Source organism: Manacus candei, unplaced genomic scaffold, assembly GCF_025592945.1.
Source record: "Manacus candei isolate 608988 ecotype Guabito, Panama unplaced genomic scaffold, ASM2559294v1 h1tg000015l, whole genome shotgun sequence".
Classification (NCBI taxonomy): Eukaryota; Metazoa; Chordata; class Aves; order Passeriformes; family Pipridae; genus Manacus; species Manacus candei.
The window spans coordinates 19291980-19309908 of NW_026138063.1; the positions used below are offsets into that span (position 1 = coordinate 19291980).

At 42.5% G+C, this 17929-nt stretch overlaps 1 protein-coding gene across 3 annotated transcripts in view; it reads right to left on the reverse strand.

Moving 5' to 3' along the window:
* Positions 1–17929, reverse strand: part of PXYLP1 (2-phosphoxylose phosphatase 1) — an 82186-nt gene that overhangs the window by 29517 nt on the left and 34740 nt on the right. Inside the window, exons 1-2 of one of the 3 annotated variants that reach the window (XM_051782236.1) lie at positions 17501–17614; positions 4193–4324 (exon numbers count right to left, since the gene is read on the reverse strand). In XM_051782236.1, the coding sequence (XP_051638196.1) occupies positions 4193–4271 (79 nt within the window). In that variant the 5' untranslated portion in view covers positions 4272–4324; positions 17501–17614. Of the gene's footprint in view, positions 1–4192; positions 4325–10033; positions 10058–17500; positions 17615–17929 lie in introns of those variants that run through there. The other 2 variants (XM_051782238.1, XM_051782237.1) reach the window with 2 other exon arrangements.

Below are 17929 nucleotides of genomic sequence, written 5' to 3' on the forward strand. Positions count from 1 at the left end.
TATGTTTTCAGCAAGTATAACTTACTTTTAAAAGTCCTCTATGTGCCTACTAGATATGGTAACCAAACCTGGCAAAACTGTGAATAGGTATTAGAGTATTCCAGTAAATTTTCAAATGTGTCTCAAATGTATTTCTTCTATCATCCATCAGATATGTTCAGAAACAAAGCCTGAGGCATTATTTATCTAAATAAATACACAGAGCTTGAAAACAGTAGAACTTCTTGAAGAAAGTTTCCTCACCCTACTGCTCCAAGTGTGATTCCCAGGGAGGCAGCTGGCACCTCAGGCAGGCGAGCCTGGCACCTGGGGCAGTTGGAGCAGCACAGGAAAAGACCATACACAGAACCTGGGTCTTTTGCTCCTGAACAAGGACTCATCAAGTGCCCCATTGCCCAAAATGTACACGACAGACAACTCTGGCAGCAGGAAGGATCTTATGGGATCCAGAGCAACTGCATCGCTCGGAAGAATAACCATTACAGTTTAAAAAGAGTCCTTTCTCCAACTGTGCAGCAAAGCACACTCTGCTTATATGTCTCCCTCTTCTCAGGATGAGGATATGAAGAATCAGCTGGCATTTGATCCAGCAAGCCAAGCCAGCACACAATGTGTGCCAAACATGAACCCACTGCTCCACAGAGCACCTCTGGCACACAGCTCTGCAGACACAAGGTAGCTCCTGATCTTGGTCCTTGCCAATCACTCCACCTCCATCCAGTGCAACTGCTGGTGGGAGAGAACACTTCTAGCACTCAGAGCTGTTGTTTGCTCTCAAGAGAGTCTTCAGGGGAAACTTTCTCAATGACTGACCCTGTAAGTTAAACTGTTAGCATCCAAGCAAAGCACCAGCCTTGTGGTGAAAAGAACAACACAGGAAATCAAACTAGTTTAAACCAGAACTCAGAAACCACAATAGAAGAGAAAGGGACCAAGAACAAACAAACATCAGAACAGGGGACACAGTTTTCCTGTCAATTCTGGGTCCATTCCCAGCCTACCAATACTGAAGATTCTGAGGTCTGATACTGGTTGTTTTCCCCACCGTTTTTGTCCTTTTGTCTAAACTTGAGATGTGACAACTATTAGCTCTGAAAGAATTGTCTCAGGAGTTTGTCTTACAAGGAAGGACAAACTTGCATTAGGATTGCTAACAGGACACCCATCACCTCCACTTCATCATGGTTGCAGAAATCACTGCTCATAAAGCACTTCCAGACCTTTCATAGCACAGACTATTAAAGTAAACCAGCATCCTTTTCTGCTTGACTGGGTGGCAAACTGCTGCAAGCAATTCTTGAACCCTCACAGCTCAAGCACAGGCCAGACTGCGACCTTGTCAGCTATCCCAGTGTGGGCTGTCTGTAATACTGAGTCAGAACCTATGGAAAATCAGCTGAACTTGGCCTTTACTACTCCCTTTGCTTCAGAGTCAGCTACAACTCACAAGTCTGGCTTCAAATTGCCACAGTTCCACATGTGGACAAGAGGGATAAAATATCAAGCATTTATAGGAGCTATGTCCTGCCCTAAAGAAGAAGTTTGAAAAAGGAAGACAGGCACCTTTTGTATAATTATACATTTAGTGTTACTGTTTCACTTTTATAAACAAATTTATCACAGAAAGGAAGAGACATTTTCAACATTCCATGCCTAGAAAAGCAGTAGTGTGTTTTAAAATTACCAACCCTCCTCCACAAAGCTGTGCACTGCTTGCTAACAGAGAAATGCAATCTCACAACAGCATAAAACATCCATTTCCACTCCAAATGCTTCAGCAGTTAACTCCCTTCAAACAAAACAAAACAAATCAGTGGCTTGGGCAATTTCCTGAGTCTAAATGCATAAGCACCCATTTTCATTCCATGAACATAAATCATATCACAGAATCATTTAGGTTGGAAAAGACCTCCAAGATCATCAGCTCCAACTGTTAAGCCAGCACCACTGTGTTCCCCACTAAGCCATGTCCCCAGTTGCCACATCTACAACATCTCTTAAATCCCCTCCAGGGATGGTGACTCCACCACTGCCCTGGGCAGCCTGTTCCAGTGCATGACTACCTGTTCTGTAAGACATTTTTCTTAATATCCAATCTAAACCTCCCCTGGCACAACTTGAGGCCATTTCCTCTTGTCCTATCATTTGTTACCCAGGAGAAGAGACGGAACCCCACCCACCCCATACAACCTGCTTTTGGGTAGTTGTAAAGTGTGTTCTTTTCTCAAGGTTAAATACCTCCCTCTCCCTCAGCTGCTCCTCATCAGACTTGAGCTCCAGACCCTTCCTCAGCTCTGTTGCCCTTGCCTGGACTCTCTTGAGGGGTCTGCAGCAGGATGATCTGCCTAAGGGGGGATAAAACAGCTTGAACTTTACTGTTTGCAAGAGTTATCAGTGATGGCTGGAGAAGGGGGAGTCACGCTGCTTTTGGTGTTGAGACCAGCCTGACCCAACAATCCCAAAGTTAAACATTCTGAGGATGTGAAAAACAGTGTTTCCTGACAGAAACTGGTGAGGCACTGGTGAGGATGTGACAGACAAAGTTCCTGATAAAGCAACAAGTGATAGCACTGACAACTCATCTAAAGCTGCTGAGCTACGGGTTGCTCAGCAGACAGCGCTAGCCTAGAAGTACATGATGATGGAAGAGAGTTTTGTCTTTGCTGTGGAGATGGTCTTAGTTCCAAGTTTGAACTAATTGCTCTACAACCTGAAGCTGGTAGAAGTTAAAACATCAGGCTACCTGTATGTCTTGGTTCCCACTAGACTGTATTGCAGATCCCATTATGGAAAAGTTTCTGTATCAGTGTTGGTATTGGCACTGAGCTTCATGACGGCTGCTTGCTGTAGCTTATGTGCTTTTTAAAGCACCCTTCAAACATCTTTATCTCCTGGAATTCCTCTTCACAAATGTCATGTTCTAATTAAGTAGAAAATAATTTCCTCTTTAGAGGAAATGTGATTCACTCTCCTCATCTCTAAATAAAACTCATTTTAGTTAACAATTCAGTTTCATGTTTCAGCTGCAGTTCCTCTAGGACCTTCACCCTATGCACAATCCATAACCAACCATACAACATCAAGGGTAGAGCCATAAAGAGCCTAATGGGCAAAACAAGCTGCAATCAGACCCACTGGCTTGTGGCCATCGGAGGCTGAAAAAGCCACACGTCCCTGTCTTACATGCAGATGAGTTTAAACACACAAAAATAGTAGCAGAAAACCACAAAGTTTCTTTCATCTTCTCTCCCCCTTTCTTATAAGTTGTCTATCATATGCAAAAGACACATTCTAAATCTAAAGCAATCTTCTGAATTTTGGAATTTTTTTTACACTATGTGAAAGGAGCATAGCCCAGAAGGACCGTGCTCATTAAAACAAGATGCAAGGGAATCAACAACAAAGAATGTTATCCTAGCCTATGGATACACATTTTCCCCTGCCCTCTAACAGCAACTAATTACACTGCTGTGTATTAGACCAGATTTGCACAAAACATGGCTTTGCCTAGCAAACGTTATCTCTCAGAAGTAGGTGATAATCAGTCGTCACAATGCTCACTTGTCACCTACCCTGACCTGCCTTCAGCACCACCCTCCTGCTTAGTCATCAGGACATGAAGGCCCTCTGCCCTGACCCAGGATTAATTATCTGAAGCACAACATAATTTATCTTTTCTTAAACAAACCAACCACTTGTGATGAGCCAATTCAACTGTTTAAAGTTTCCTAATGTGAGGGCACAAATAAGGGGAAGTTCCAACACTCAACCCTCACAGCAGTTTTCTCAATCCCGTCTGCTCTGATGCAAGGTAACACAGGAATTGCAGCAGATTTTACTCAAAGGAATTGCTGCAGTTTTTCACTCAAATGTGGTTTGTCTACTTTCATGGAAAGATTCAATCACATTCAATTACTTAATTGCACTACAAAATGCAGACTTTTTTGATTTAAGATAGCCTGATTTGAAATCTCAAAATTGTATAGATTCCTCTGAGGCACACAAAACTGTTTTTCTTACTTTTTGGAAAACAAACAAACAAAAACCCTGAGAAAAAAAAACAAACCAAAACCCAAAACAAACCCCAAGTATTTAAATACAGATAGAATGCTTAAACAACAAATAATCATGGCCATTTTTAAACACACCTATAGATCACTATATGTAGAAAACAAAAGGGGAGGGCACTCACAGAATTGTAGACTGAGGCTCAGAAAGGCCAACAAGGCTGCCAAGGCCAGCAAGAACAGAAAACGGTTTCGGAAAAGCATTATTATTCCTTCTGCTTTCTCTTCATGGTTCCATCTTCATATACCACTGGTTCCTGCAGACAACAAAACATTGGCAAATATATTTCAGATGTGGAAGCATCAGCTACAGCAAAGAAAATTCAAATATCCTCTTGACAGTGTCAAGTTATTTCTTAAAGGCAAGCACACAAGGAAATTCAAGTTGGCAACAACGGTATGGATAAGTCGCCTTCGCCCTAGTTACAATATTAACTATATTTCCACATGACAGAACTTTCAAGTAAATTTAAAAAAAAATGCCATTTCCTGTAAAATTAAGTTTTCCCCTGCTAAGACAGGGTTAATACATTCACAATTCTTATTTAAGACAATAAAGAGTAAGAAAAACTGCCAACACCACTACACAGAAAATGGGAAAGTAATTAAACTTCAAGACTCAACTCATTGCAATAGTGAAAATACAAAAAAAATTCCCAAGCCCTTTCCTGAAAATATCCAAACAAGAAGCATGCACCGTTAGGAAAAGACATTCCAAAGTGCACAGAATTTGCTGAAGTGCCCTGTTTTCACAGATGTACATTTTCCTTTGGAAAATAACTCTATATAAGGGTTGGGGGTGGGGTGTTCTCCCCCCTACACTTTATTTTTTTAAACAACCAGCTGCTCTTATGTGCAAGAGATGCCTCTTCCTAGCACTGACAGCGTGTTGCAGGAAATTGGTTAGTCTTGAAAGAAACCTTCTGAGATTCTCAGATCCTTTGAACTGAGCTCTGTTTATGACAAAACATTCAAACATGTTGACAAAAAATAACTTTTTTCCCCACACACAGTTTCATTTTGCCCCAGCACTTATTTCCTCACAGAAAAAGAGACCTCTCTTCCTTCTTTCCTGCTTTTGATAATGACAAGGTTTACACATCCATGTAATTAATACGTATTTGCTTGCCAAAACTCTTCTGCACTCTGAAAACTAACCATCTTAGCAAGATTTTAATCTTTACCTCTGAGTGCTGATAAAATCACAACCTCAAAATTCAGATTTCCCCTCCACCCCCTAATTAATTTTCTTATTAGTATTTGAAATGGTCTCGGGAATCACTGAACTTATTTTATCTGTTGTGGTTGATCTTGAAAAGTTGTGGGATCTACGATGTGGCCCAAAGGGACTTTCATCATACAAAGCAATGAGACCCAAGAGCACTAGTGGTGATCTCACAGAAATGAAAGCAGTGGGGCTTGCAGTAAGTGAAATCCATTATGCATGTGCATTTTTTGCAGGATTGAGGTCTTTCCATCTCGTTTTACTTGGAGAGCTGCTTTTACAGCTTTTGGAAACTGTGGAAAAATGGAAAGATCTGGAGATTCTGAGAAGCAAAAAACCAGAATCATTACAGTATTTTTCCCAAATGCCAAGAGCACCATAAATGGCATGTGCAAGCAGTAATAAAAATAGAGTTAAAAAAAAAATAGAGAAAGATGGAACAATTTTAACAGTCTCAATTTCACAAAATCATAGCTCATCTGGGAACATCTTAGTGAAAGGCATGTGGGAACAAAACTGAACTACAGCACTGCAACTCAACAAAGCTGTGAAGGGTAAAGGTAAAAGGATTCGTGTATACAATACACCAGGAGAGAATAAAGCAGTTCAACTAAACAGATGGAAGAACAGAAGGGGAACCACAGGAAAAAGCAAAAATAGACTTAGCAGGGAGAAGAAGGTAAAATCTATTAAAAAGCTCTCAGGAACAAGAGGTCTTGTACACAGTCTACGCTCATTAATAACATTTTTGCATAAAATAAAACTGCCACAAAAAAAAAGGAAAAATTACAAGACTGGAAAATAGGAGATCATACACACCTCATAATACCAAAATGTTTTAGAGAATAAGCTTAATTAGCTTTAAGCCTTAATTGCAAGATCAGAAGTTTTAAAACATTGAATTTGAAATTCATCACTCAAGAAATTATAAACAAGGTGGAAAGACTTTTCTTTTAAATATACCTTGGCTTGCTAACAAATTAAAAGTTGTTGTGTTGCAACTTATGAGGAACAGGAACATCTCCTGTTGAGTAGTTGTTAATTAAAAGCCTGTCAATACAATTTGTCATCAGCTCTTACTTGGTAACAAGCTCGTGGGAATCAGGTGAACATTTGAGAGCCCGTGTACTGAAGCCTCTGCTCCTCTGTGATGGCACACAAGGTGCTCCCAGGGAAAAGCAGCACTTAGCCAGCACAGAATAGTGCAGGCAGTACAATAAGTATTGTGAGCACTCACTGAAGTGAGCATTTGTAAGCCAAAAAAGATAAAACAAAGCTGGGAGGTGGAAAAATAAAAGCCAACCAACCTTCTCTTCCCACAAACCTATTTTTACGTGCAGATGAAACAAAAAAAACAAACCATACAGCAAAACACATTTTGGGTTTTCAGGTTATACTACCATGTAGCAAGAGGCTGCAGCACTGCAGAGCATCTGCTGCTACGGTGACATTTAGGTCATGTCGATCTTTATCTATTTACTCTTGGCACAGGCCGGAGTGCAGGTCATGCCCCAGCCCCACCATCTCCACACTGTGAGCTCCCAGTGCCCAAAGGTCCATTCTGTCAACAACTGACAGCACTACCTCAGTAGTCCCCAGGAACAGGCCTTGGCTCTGTGCCTCAGACACAAGGAAGCACTGACTGCTTTTCAAGGTGACTAAGCCCCACACCGCTGCAGAACAGGTGGAACTCGGCACCGGGAGCGGCAGCATTCCAGCAGCAGCTTCTGATGTGTGCTCAAAATGCAGTGATTTAAGCTCATCCCCGAGACAGGGAGGTTTAGATTGGATATTAGGAAAAATTTCTTTACAGAAAGGGTTGTTAAGCATTGGGACAGGCTGCCCAGGGCAGTGGTGGAGTCTCCATCCCTGGAGGGATTTAACAGATGTGGAGATGTAGCGCTTGGGTGACAGGGTTTAGTGGTGGGCTTGGCAGTCCTGGGGGAACAGTTGGACTCAATGACTTTAAAGGTCTTTAACAACTTAAACAATTCCACAATTCTGTTTCCATGAATGTAGGACTTGATAAAGGCAACCTACAGAACTCCAAACACTTCAGTGACACTAATTATGTGTGACACACTTAAGCAGTCTAGATATTCATAATGATAGCCATTATATCGAAACACAGATAAGTAAAAGGCTACTTCCAAGTCACCTTTTGCAGCATACCTACCTACCCATCCACAGAATTTAACTTTTCCTTTTAAACGTGATCCAAAACCTCAACTCATCAAAACACCTCAGAATGGCTCACAGCATGCAGAGCATCCTCAGCTCTTACCTAATCGCACGCACGTGTTAGTGTCAGGTGCTAAGCTGCTGCATGCTCACACAAAGGTAAAAACAGATTAATGATTGAAGGCCAAGCCAGGGAGTCAGGAGACTAGGCCATGTCCCTGGAAAAGTTAGTAACTCCCTAGAAATGTTGGGAGAGCAGCCTGTCTGCCTGGAGCCCACGGGAGGCAGAGCAGCTGCCAGCACTAACCTACTTTCTGCGCAGCACTCATGGGGCACTGGCAGCCACTGCTTCACAGAGAACCCCCCCAGCAACCCCTCCTCCTCAGCAAAATACAGAGAAGGCATTTTTTGCAGGGTTGACTAGCTAAACTATTTCTTTTGATTATATTAAATCAGGCCCTGAAAATAACTTGACATCAATGCTTTCAAATGGCTTGTGAGGTTGGACGTGACACTAAACCACCACTGCCAAACTTTTGTGCCAATTGACTGATACTGCTACATCCTCTAAATCACCAGTATCCATCTATAATACAAACCTACTTTCCAGCATGAAGTGTAAGCATGGAATTATACTGACTCACCATGACAGCTCAAATGAATCTACTTGATTAAAATAGCATGTCTCCATAAATAATCAATAGTACTCCTCAAAGTCTGCCTCAATAAAATTACTGTATTTATCTGATGTGGTACATCAAAATGACATTGTCTACTAAAACAAGTGAGCAAAAGCGGTCACAATGAACCAGCAAAGAGAAATGGTGACTTTGCCCAAAAAAGAAGGTAGTGCTCAGCCTGTACCTAACTATAGACCAAAGACAGAGGTATACTTTGCAGCAAGTTTATAGAGCGTAGGAGGGAGAAAAAAAAATCCTACAGACAACATAAGGTTGATTTGGACTAACATTCATAGTTTTAGAAAAGGTCATGGAATAAGCGGGTCAGGGACCCACTTACTAGTCTGATGTCTCTTCACTGCAAAAGAAAGTTTTAAATTATCTTTTTGATATAGCTACATCTGTAGGCTTATTTTTCTGACAAAACCTGTTCTGAAGATATCTGAAATGAAGGTGAAAGCTCCTGATACAATTCTAATGAAAATGTCTGCCTTGGCTTTCACTTTAACCTGTGATGTTCCACCAATTAATCCCCAGCCATTGGGCAGCAGCCCACCAGGCAGTACATTTTTCACTTACTAAAACCCACAAGTCCAGAGAACTCCAGACAGTGAGGAACTTCATACTCTTGAACTGGCAAGTGCAGAAAATAGTTGAGTCAGTAAGTGGCACAAGCCAAACCTTTTCTTTGGTGCTTCAAGGGATTTGCTTTTTTTCCTGCAGGAATGAAAAGCAGTGGCTGGGATTGACATGACCAAATCGACCAGTGCTATAAAGATCTGTGACAAGCACCAGACAGAGAGGAAATGGGAACACTCAATTCTCTGGTCAGCACGACCTGTTTAGCTACTCGTGCTTGTAATTGTCACAGTGAGGAAACCCTCACAAAAGCCCCACAGCTGACTGTAACAGCAGCAATGTAAAGTGGGCAGAGGATCCCTGCAACACTGCAGCTGCATTTTGCACAGCATCACAAAGTAACACAGCCAGCACCTGTGACACTGTTACCCACAATTCTTCATTTTCCCACTGGAAAGGAACAAGCATTCATTCTTTTTAAAAAGAATGTTTATGAAAAATAGGTCACAACACTTGGTGCAAAAAAAAAACATATTTCTAAAAAGAGTAAAACCAGCTCATCATCGAAAATATTAAATAAAACCTGTTTGGTAATGTTACTCGTGTTAGCCCACCCCACGACTGAAGCTGGAACTCAGTAACCACATACAAGTCTATGAATCTCTTGAAATTGGGCAATAAACACAACCATGCAGAGACATCTATATTCAAGTTTTGTGCATTAATGTCACAGTTAATGTAATGTAACATTAGAACATTACAACTGCCTTTTATGGGTTTCCCAGCATTGGAAGTTGACTTATTTTGCAGCCAGAAATCTCCCAGTTTCTGGAGCTTCCTTAAATTTACATCAGTGTTCTTTTTACATGATGCCCATGTTATCTTGAACAAAGACAACTGAGAAAAAAAGTATAGAAACTGCTAAAAAGCATGAAAAGATCATTAAGTGTTGGATTTTATATATTTTTTCACCCTTGCACAGTGTACCCTGCAGGTGTGCCAGCTCACCTCCTCTGCACTCTGACCACTAATAAATGAAGAAAACTATAGTTTTAAAATATAAATATCTAACTCCTTTAATCATTGCCCTAAGTCATCTTTTCCTTCTCTGTGCTCTGCTATTCCTAAAATTATCAGCATATGTGAGAGAAGTTCTGAACAGTTGCAATTCAGACATAATTTCCATGATCTGCACAACCTTCTGTTAAAAACAAATAAATAAAAATATTTTAAATTTAGTCTCCTTTCCCCCTCTTCTCAGAAGACTTATCCTTTAGAGATTGCACTTGGGGATAGCTTACCTTCATGCCCAGGCTCCAGCAGCATCCCGGTGGCAAAGGCATATTTCCTCCTACCAGCTTCACTATTCTATTTATAAAGAACATCAAGTGTTCCCATGAGCCAGGACACAGGGGTGACATGCCCCTGCCCGGAGGAACTTAACAGGAGTCTAAATTAGCTCTGACTGTCAAAAAAGAGAAAATGCAGGATTGCACATAGAAATAATTATGGAATGTTTATTTCAACATGTCTGTAGTCTCCTTTATGTTCTGCTTTCTCCCAGATTTAGATACCTGTTTAGATCAGAGGACAAAGTGATGGTCAGCATCAAAATTCATGCTTTGCAGCTCATGCATTCTCTCTCTTTTGATTAGTACTTTGAGTCATACTTGTTAGTCACTGATGCTCTGATGTCAGTTCACTCTGGGGGTTCAGAGTAGAAACGAGAACCTCTGTGCCCGAGTTCTGCTCCACATTATGGGAAACACCCAGGGAAAGCTCCACATGGCACCACAGGAACCTTCGAAGGCCAGTCCTTCAGCAGAGATGCCTGTTTGGCACCACCAACACTGCTGTGAGGTCTCAGAGTGCAGCAGAATCTCTGAGGATGAAAGTGGTTTGGAATCTGAAGCTGCATTTTGGACAGAACACAACACAGCATGGACTACTTCCCTTCAAACCACAGAGAGGCTTCACTGTTGTGTTACAGTCTACCAATAAAATCCAATCTATAATAAAATCTGTCAAATGACAAAGCTTAGAACAGAGTTGAAATAATGATAGATCAGAAACCATTTCCCTTTTTAAAAAGAAAAAGACTTCATGGTATACCCAAATTGTAAGTACTGAAGAGACTACTGCAGTCCCTTTGCAGCTTAACACCTCTCATTTTCATATTCCTTTAAGGAACTGCTGAAGATTTTCCATGCTTTGGCCTTTGGTTTTCCAACTATGATTTTATAGGTATCACGTGGTTTACTTGTCTGAACAGCAAGTGTATGAGAGCATGAAATATTTCCAAGAGTAGATGTCCTTAACTGTGGTTTCTTCTAGTCCACCTAAACACTTAGTTCAAGAGATCCTTGCATTCAGACAAACTTCTCAGTGAGTGCTTTGATCTGTCCTTGATTACTTCTTTTTGGTTGGAAACAATGTCAGTGTCCTACAGCTGTACATGTTACTGTGTAGAAACCTGAAAAAAGTTGTACTCAACAATAACCCACCAGTCCAGCACATCACTTTGGAGGCTCTGTATGAACCAAGTTTTAATATCTAGGAAAATCTGTCACAAGCCCAACTCTCCGTCATCCACTTCAGGAATGTCCCCATATTACTGTTCCTTTTCCTATGCAATAATGAGTCATACATGTCTCTGAACTTCAGAGAAAGTAAAAACAAAACCAAAGGAAGTTCTTTTACTTCCTTAAAGGAAACTGAGCAACTCTTTTTTAACATTATTATGAAACTTGAAAGAAACCTTATGATTTTGATGGCTCCAGGCCAGAACTGAATATTAACTGGCAGCAAAACCATTCCAGAACATACAGATACTTAAATAATTCTTAAAAAACAGCACCAGAATGTAATTATTTTAAACTTACAATTTTAAAAGGGTATACCATATGCTCGTAATTGTATGAGCAGAGATCCTAATCACACCCAGATCACAGCCAGTGGCTGATCAGATAACACCACAGCTCCAAAAAGCAGCACTTAGAGTGCTTAAATTATGAAATGATTTTCAAGGGGTTTTTAAGTTAAGATTTTACTTTTTACAGTTTCAATTGTTTAAACAACTGTATGTCCTACCATAACACTCCCCTCTGCATCCACTTCCTTTGAACACGCCTCTGAACAGGAACCTGCCTCCTTCTGCTCCTGCATCAGGGGTTGTGTTTTGCTGCAAATACCTTCTTTTGGAACTCACTTCGAAAGCAAACACTGCAGGGGTGCACTCAAAGCTAGTTGTGATTAACCAGTGAAGTCACATTGAATAAACAGATCAGCAAAGAAAGCTCATAAGTGCAGAAAAATGCTTATTTTCCCACACTGGGTCAAAGTTATCCCATCCAATGTTTGAGATGAAGTTAGTATTAAGGACAGCATTTTCTTCTGCATGTCAGCTCTCCCACTCAGGTTAGATAGATCTGAACTCCCAAATCTGCCCTTCTTTTAATTCCAGATCACCTTATACTGGGTCAGTTTATAACCTACCTGCACACACACACATTCTAATATGAGAGGTCCCACACCTGCAGTTCTCAGGAGTTCACACAGGTTGATTTGCTCATAGTATTCCAACTGAATGGACTTGGGGAAATTCTAGTTAAGTCAAAAGAGACACTGACTTAATAATCTCTTCAGCCTACTCACCATCCCATCTCATATCCTGTCTTCAGCTGCTCCTTCACCCCTCACCCTCTGGAATCATTGCTAGAATCCGAACCCACCCAGTTCCCCTGGCCCTTCACTCACAAGCTCCACCTATAACCACTACCCAGCTATGCCTTCAGCTCACCCTAAAATTGTCATTTTACATCTGGTGATTTGGCCCTTACCAAGAGCTTTCCAGGAAGTAAAACACAATTTTACTAAATTAGCTAAATTATACATGTGAAAAACGTCAGTGCAACAACCTGATGTTAGAAGTGTTTGTGCAAGAGGGATGGAATGGCTAAACACTGATTTCATTACCCATTACATTTCTATTCTATCCTTGTGCTCGAGCGGTATTTTGACCTTCATCCCAAAAGATGTTTCTCCTGACTTCTCCCTGCTACAAGATTCCATCCTATTATCATATGGCAGGTCACCCAAAACTTCCATATTCAACCACCTCTATGCAATCTCAAGGATCCAAAATTACAGGGTAGATACAGGCTTCTGTTTCTCTTCCAAATGGAAAACTTTTCCCTCTTCACAGGTTATACTATTGTCCATCGCAGCAACAACAACTGGCAGCTCATACTGGAGAGGAAAGAAAAAAAGAAAGGGGGGGAAAAAAAAAGACTAAACAGAGTTTATTCAGCAATTTTGTCATCTTCCTGCAATCTAACCCCAGAATGGTGATTACTCAGATGCATTAGCAGACATTCAGCATTTTCTGCTGCCCTTTCTTTCCCACAGCCCTGTACAACTGCCAACTTGCCTGGCTGCTGGAGAGCTGAGTGGGGAATAACAGAGGCATCACACTGGGAACACTGCTGTGCTCCTGGCAAAGGGCATGCCTGGTTTTTCCCTTGATCCTCAGGGCAGCAGCACAAGTTAACCACTGGAAACATGTCATGTTACAGCTACAGACAACTGAACACACAGGTGCAGGCAGAGGAGTTATTTCTTCAAAAGGAAAAACAAAAACAAAAACAGTGCTGCCATTAAACACGACGTCCCAGCATTTCCTCAGAAAGGCCCATGGGTCACATTTTTGTTGCTTAGCTGGTTTTATAATTTATCAGCCCACAGAAGCTCCTTATGAAGGTACCCAAAGGTCTTCAGAGACAGAAACACAAGCCTGTGTTCAGACTCCAGGAGCAATCAGTAAACCAACATCATAATGACAGATGCAAGAAAGATGAACAAAGGAAGAAAAATATGGCTTTGTCCTTTTAAAATAGTCATTAACAACAGAGTGTAGCAGACATTTGCAGGGTCTTACACCAGCCACTGTTAGCACTGGGAAATCATAGTACAGTATCTTCCACTACATACGTAACTGAAATTTATCACAGACATGGAAACAAAGTTATAGTATTTATTTTTATATTTTCACAAGGGAAGCCATGAATTACATGGCAGTTTCCGGGGGAAACTGACTTCATTCTTGGTACATAATGAAATTTGAGGTGGTTGCAGAAACTATGAATGGATCAGCTGGAAAACAACCACTGAGTAGGATTTCCAAGCAGCAGTTCTGAATGACTTTACCATGTGGCACAAACAAATAGGCCTAATTATTTCAGCTTCCAAAAATCAGTTATTTTTAAGAAATCTGCCAGCTGTCTAGCTGTTCAAAGCACAGTTTGTTTCTCTAATCAATATGAAATACCCTGTCAATCTTACTCTGAATTCTCTGCCTGTCATCAGAACCACTTAGTGCATAATCACACACTTACCATCCACCTTTGTAGCTCTCCTGGCAAATGTTCCTATTATCAGCTTGCACAATGAAAAAACTGCTCTTTTTTGCTGCTTAGGATGACCTATTACATTGATGATTCAGGCATTATCTGATTTTTTAAAAACAATAATAAGTGCCATTTGTCACAGTACACCTTCCCACTCTTTATTTCTTCACTGAGCAAGAAAATGTCTCACCCAGCTGTAATCAGAGACTACCTAATACTTTCAAGACAAACAAGAACATTAATTTTGAATTCTACCCTAAACTCAATGCCACAAAACAAGCCACATGGGCAAAGCTCACATGCTCCTGCATTGACATGCATCAGGACTCATGTATCCTCCCCTACAAGTTTTAGACAATAAAATTTCCCAAACTTTTCTGCCCTAAATGATTTGCAAAGTCAAATGATTGTTTCAAGGCACTCTTGGTGGGATCCACTGAAGTGCAGCCTGGTTTTAACAGAATATGAAGCGTGTCATGGTCTGTATGATATTTCTAGCAGCTTTCTGGAAAACTGCTATATGAACCTTCAGTTGTCACCATTCTTTATGTAGCTTTATGATCAACTGTTTCCACTTCTGTTTCTGTGTAACTTATACCATACACTGTGTTGCATTTACATTCCCTGTTATGAAAAACATTTTGAAGAAGAAAAACAGAAAATATGTATTTCGTTGCAGTACTGAAAAAATATTGTGCTTTATTTTAGTACAAGTCCAGTAAAATTACCATGACACTAAAACCTATGCAAGTAGAAATCCTGCATGAAATCTACATCTAAAGTCTCCTCCCAGGTGTTTGACATTTCCTCCCCTTTTACTGCACAATTTCAGTTTTCTTTTTTGTATATAATTTCCCACCCAAGCTAGAGTATTTTTAAATACACCCTTCTGAACAGGTTTGACCCAAAGTACACTGTCCAACATTTGGGCATTTCTTTTTAAGCAAATCTTTCCCCACCCAGGCTCCTGTCTAGCAGTGTTTGTCTGTTCTACACCAGTGCCTGCCTCCTCCTTTTGGGAGAGGCCCTTGAAGGCTCCACCCTCTTGGACAATTAAGGTACCACCACCTCCTTTGTAGCACTCATCCTAAATCTAAACCATAAAGCATATGTTAGTAGGTGGTTTAACATTTAATTCCTATGCTAATTTGATTTATGTTTGTGAGCAACACATACCTCACAGTGGTTTTTCACTTAATTAATTGCCAATGTTTTTTTATTAGTCAAAAGATAAAATCTTGGGGAGATGAGAGAATATGCAACTAGAACTGACCATAAATACAGATAAAAGCCACACTTAGGACCACATGAATCCACCATTCCTCTTTTGGGCAATAACGTGCAGATACACTTATGATACAAAGCTTTTATACCTAAATATACACATTTTTTTTCTTTTTTTTTTTACATCTGCAACTTCAGGAGAAAAAGCATCCAAAAAAATTAAACTGAAGTCTAGTTTCAAAGGTCCCCTAAGAGATTACGAAAATGAACAAAGACCTACATAAGAAACCTCACAGGACACTTAAGGTTTCATTCGTCTAAGGAGGTCATGATAAATATGTAAAAATATACACCCCATTGTAAAACCACTGGAGGAAGCAAACTTCCTGGGGGACAGGGGGTTTTGCAAAACCTGAAGCATTGCTTTTGTGAGCCTTCACTCCAAGATGCCCACTTTTAAAACTAAAAGAGAAAGCCCAAAAGACAAATGAAGGCTGTTGGAGAAAAGCAAGTTCACGATCACGAAACTGAAGCCATATAATTAAAAGCCTGCAACCCAACCTGAGCCCCACCTCTGCCCAGGGACACTGGTACAGACACACTGGTTCAGTTACACCAAAGCACTTTTACAGTTCTGGTGTTGTCAGACCTTCATATGAGACTCTGCTACTCCTCAGTGCTTCCTTTCATCTAGAACAGGGAGCTTTTTTAGTATGTATTGAATCCTATAAAAAGTAATATTTCAGCACTACTGAGTTTACATAAAATATTTAAGAGACTACAATTAAAAGCCATTAGAGAGAGAAGCATCTGTGTTTTAACCATGTGCACTACTTGTAGTTACCTTTTTGAGAAGATTAAAATTAAGCAGCTTTTGCTTTTCATCCCACTCACACCCTCCCACTACAAATTCTGTCTGAGCTAATCCTCCTTCTACAGACGTCAAAACAGGGCATAAGTATTACAGCTACTTACTGCCAAAATGTGCTGGTTTAATATCCCATTACTATTGTAATACTGGCACAATAACTTATTATATGTGACAGCTTTAGCAGTTAGTCAAGGATAGAGCCACTTATTCACTAGGGTTTCTTTCACCACATAAAACTATATTTGTAAAATTTGTAAAAGAGAAAATTTAAGGTCTGAACTCAGACTATGATGCTAGACAAAATAAAAGGCTTGTAAGGTCATTACACACTGTCTTCTCACTCTGTAATTTCCACTATCAAAGAATTCATGTAAAGTGACCTGTCCGGAAATTCAGGTTACAGTATTTACAAATACACTGTTTAACCCTTTATTTCCCGGCATTTTAAAATATACTTTTACAGATTTTTGTTTCATTATTATTTTGTAAGGGCCACAGTCTGCATGAAGGCCAAGTCAATGTCCATGTCAGAACACACTTCCAATGAAAAGTCCATACTTGTCAAAATGTTCAGTGTTATTCTTCAGGAACCTGCGGCACAGAAACACACTAAGAAGTCTGTTCAAGGCTCTAACAATACCTAGGTTAAGTATGTGCAGAGAAAGGGGCTGCCATGGGATACACTAAAGACAACAGGCATCAGAATACAGGTGAACTCACTAAGTTACTCCAACTCCGGCCACAGTGTATGCAACAATAGGTGACACAGTATCTGTCCCCGGAGCAGCAGAGCAGCTCCGCCCCAGCCCTGGAGCCCCTGCTAGCCCAGGCGGGGGACACGAGCGGGGCTGTCAGCGCGGGGTGCCGAGCGCCGTCCAAGGGGGCTGTGCTGCCGCTCCGCCCGCACACGCCGAGCCGAGCCCGCGGGTACCGGGAGCTGCTGCCCGCCCGCCCCCGGGGCCCCGCCTGCCTTCGGGGGCAGCTCACCAGTTCACGGTGCCCCCGTCGGGGGCAGCTCGCACCGGCCGAGCCCCTCGGTCCGCCCCGCTGCCGCCGCCCGCCGCGCTCCGGCCGCCCCGGACCCTGCGCGGCCCCCGGAGCCGCACCCCCTCCGCGCCCGGGCGGCGGCAGCGACCGCCCCGCCGGCGCCGCCGGGTCCGCGCCGGGGCGGGAGCACCGCGGGCACCGCCGGTCCGTGCCGGGGTGCCGGCGCTCCCCGGTAGCGCGCCCCGGGCGCCGTCCCACCTGCCCGGGCAGCGGCCCCTTACCTGCCCCGCCGCGCTCGGCGCCTCGTCCCGGTGCCCGGCCCGGAGCCGGTGGCGGTGCCGTGGCCGGAGCTGGAGCCGCCGCCTCGCCACGGCCGCGGCTCCGCGCCCGCCGCGCGCCCGACCCGCCCGAGCGCCGCCCCCGAGAGCCACGGCGCCCGCCCGCGCCCCCTGCCGGACACCGGCCCCGCCGCGGGGGGACCGCCCCGAGCCCGCCCGGGCTGCGCCCCCGGGACGGGACGGGACGGGACGGGTCCCACAACCAGGTGTGGATCCTACACCTGGTGCCGCCCGGGGCACACGCAGTTTCAGCCCTCCGCCGCCGCCGCCTTATATCACGGCCACAGCTGCGGAGAGCAGCGAGAGGCACCGGGGCCAACAGCGGGCACCTGATCCGAGTTACCCACTCCTCAGCTCTGTTTTTCAACTTCC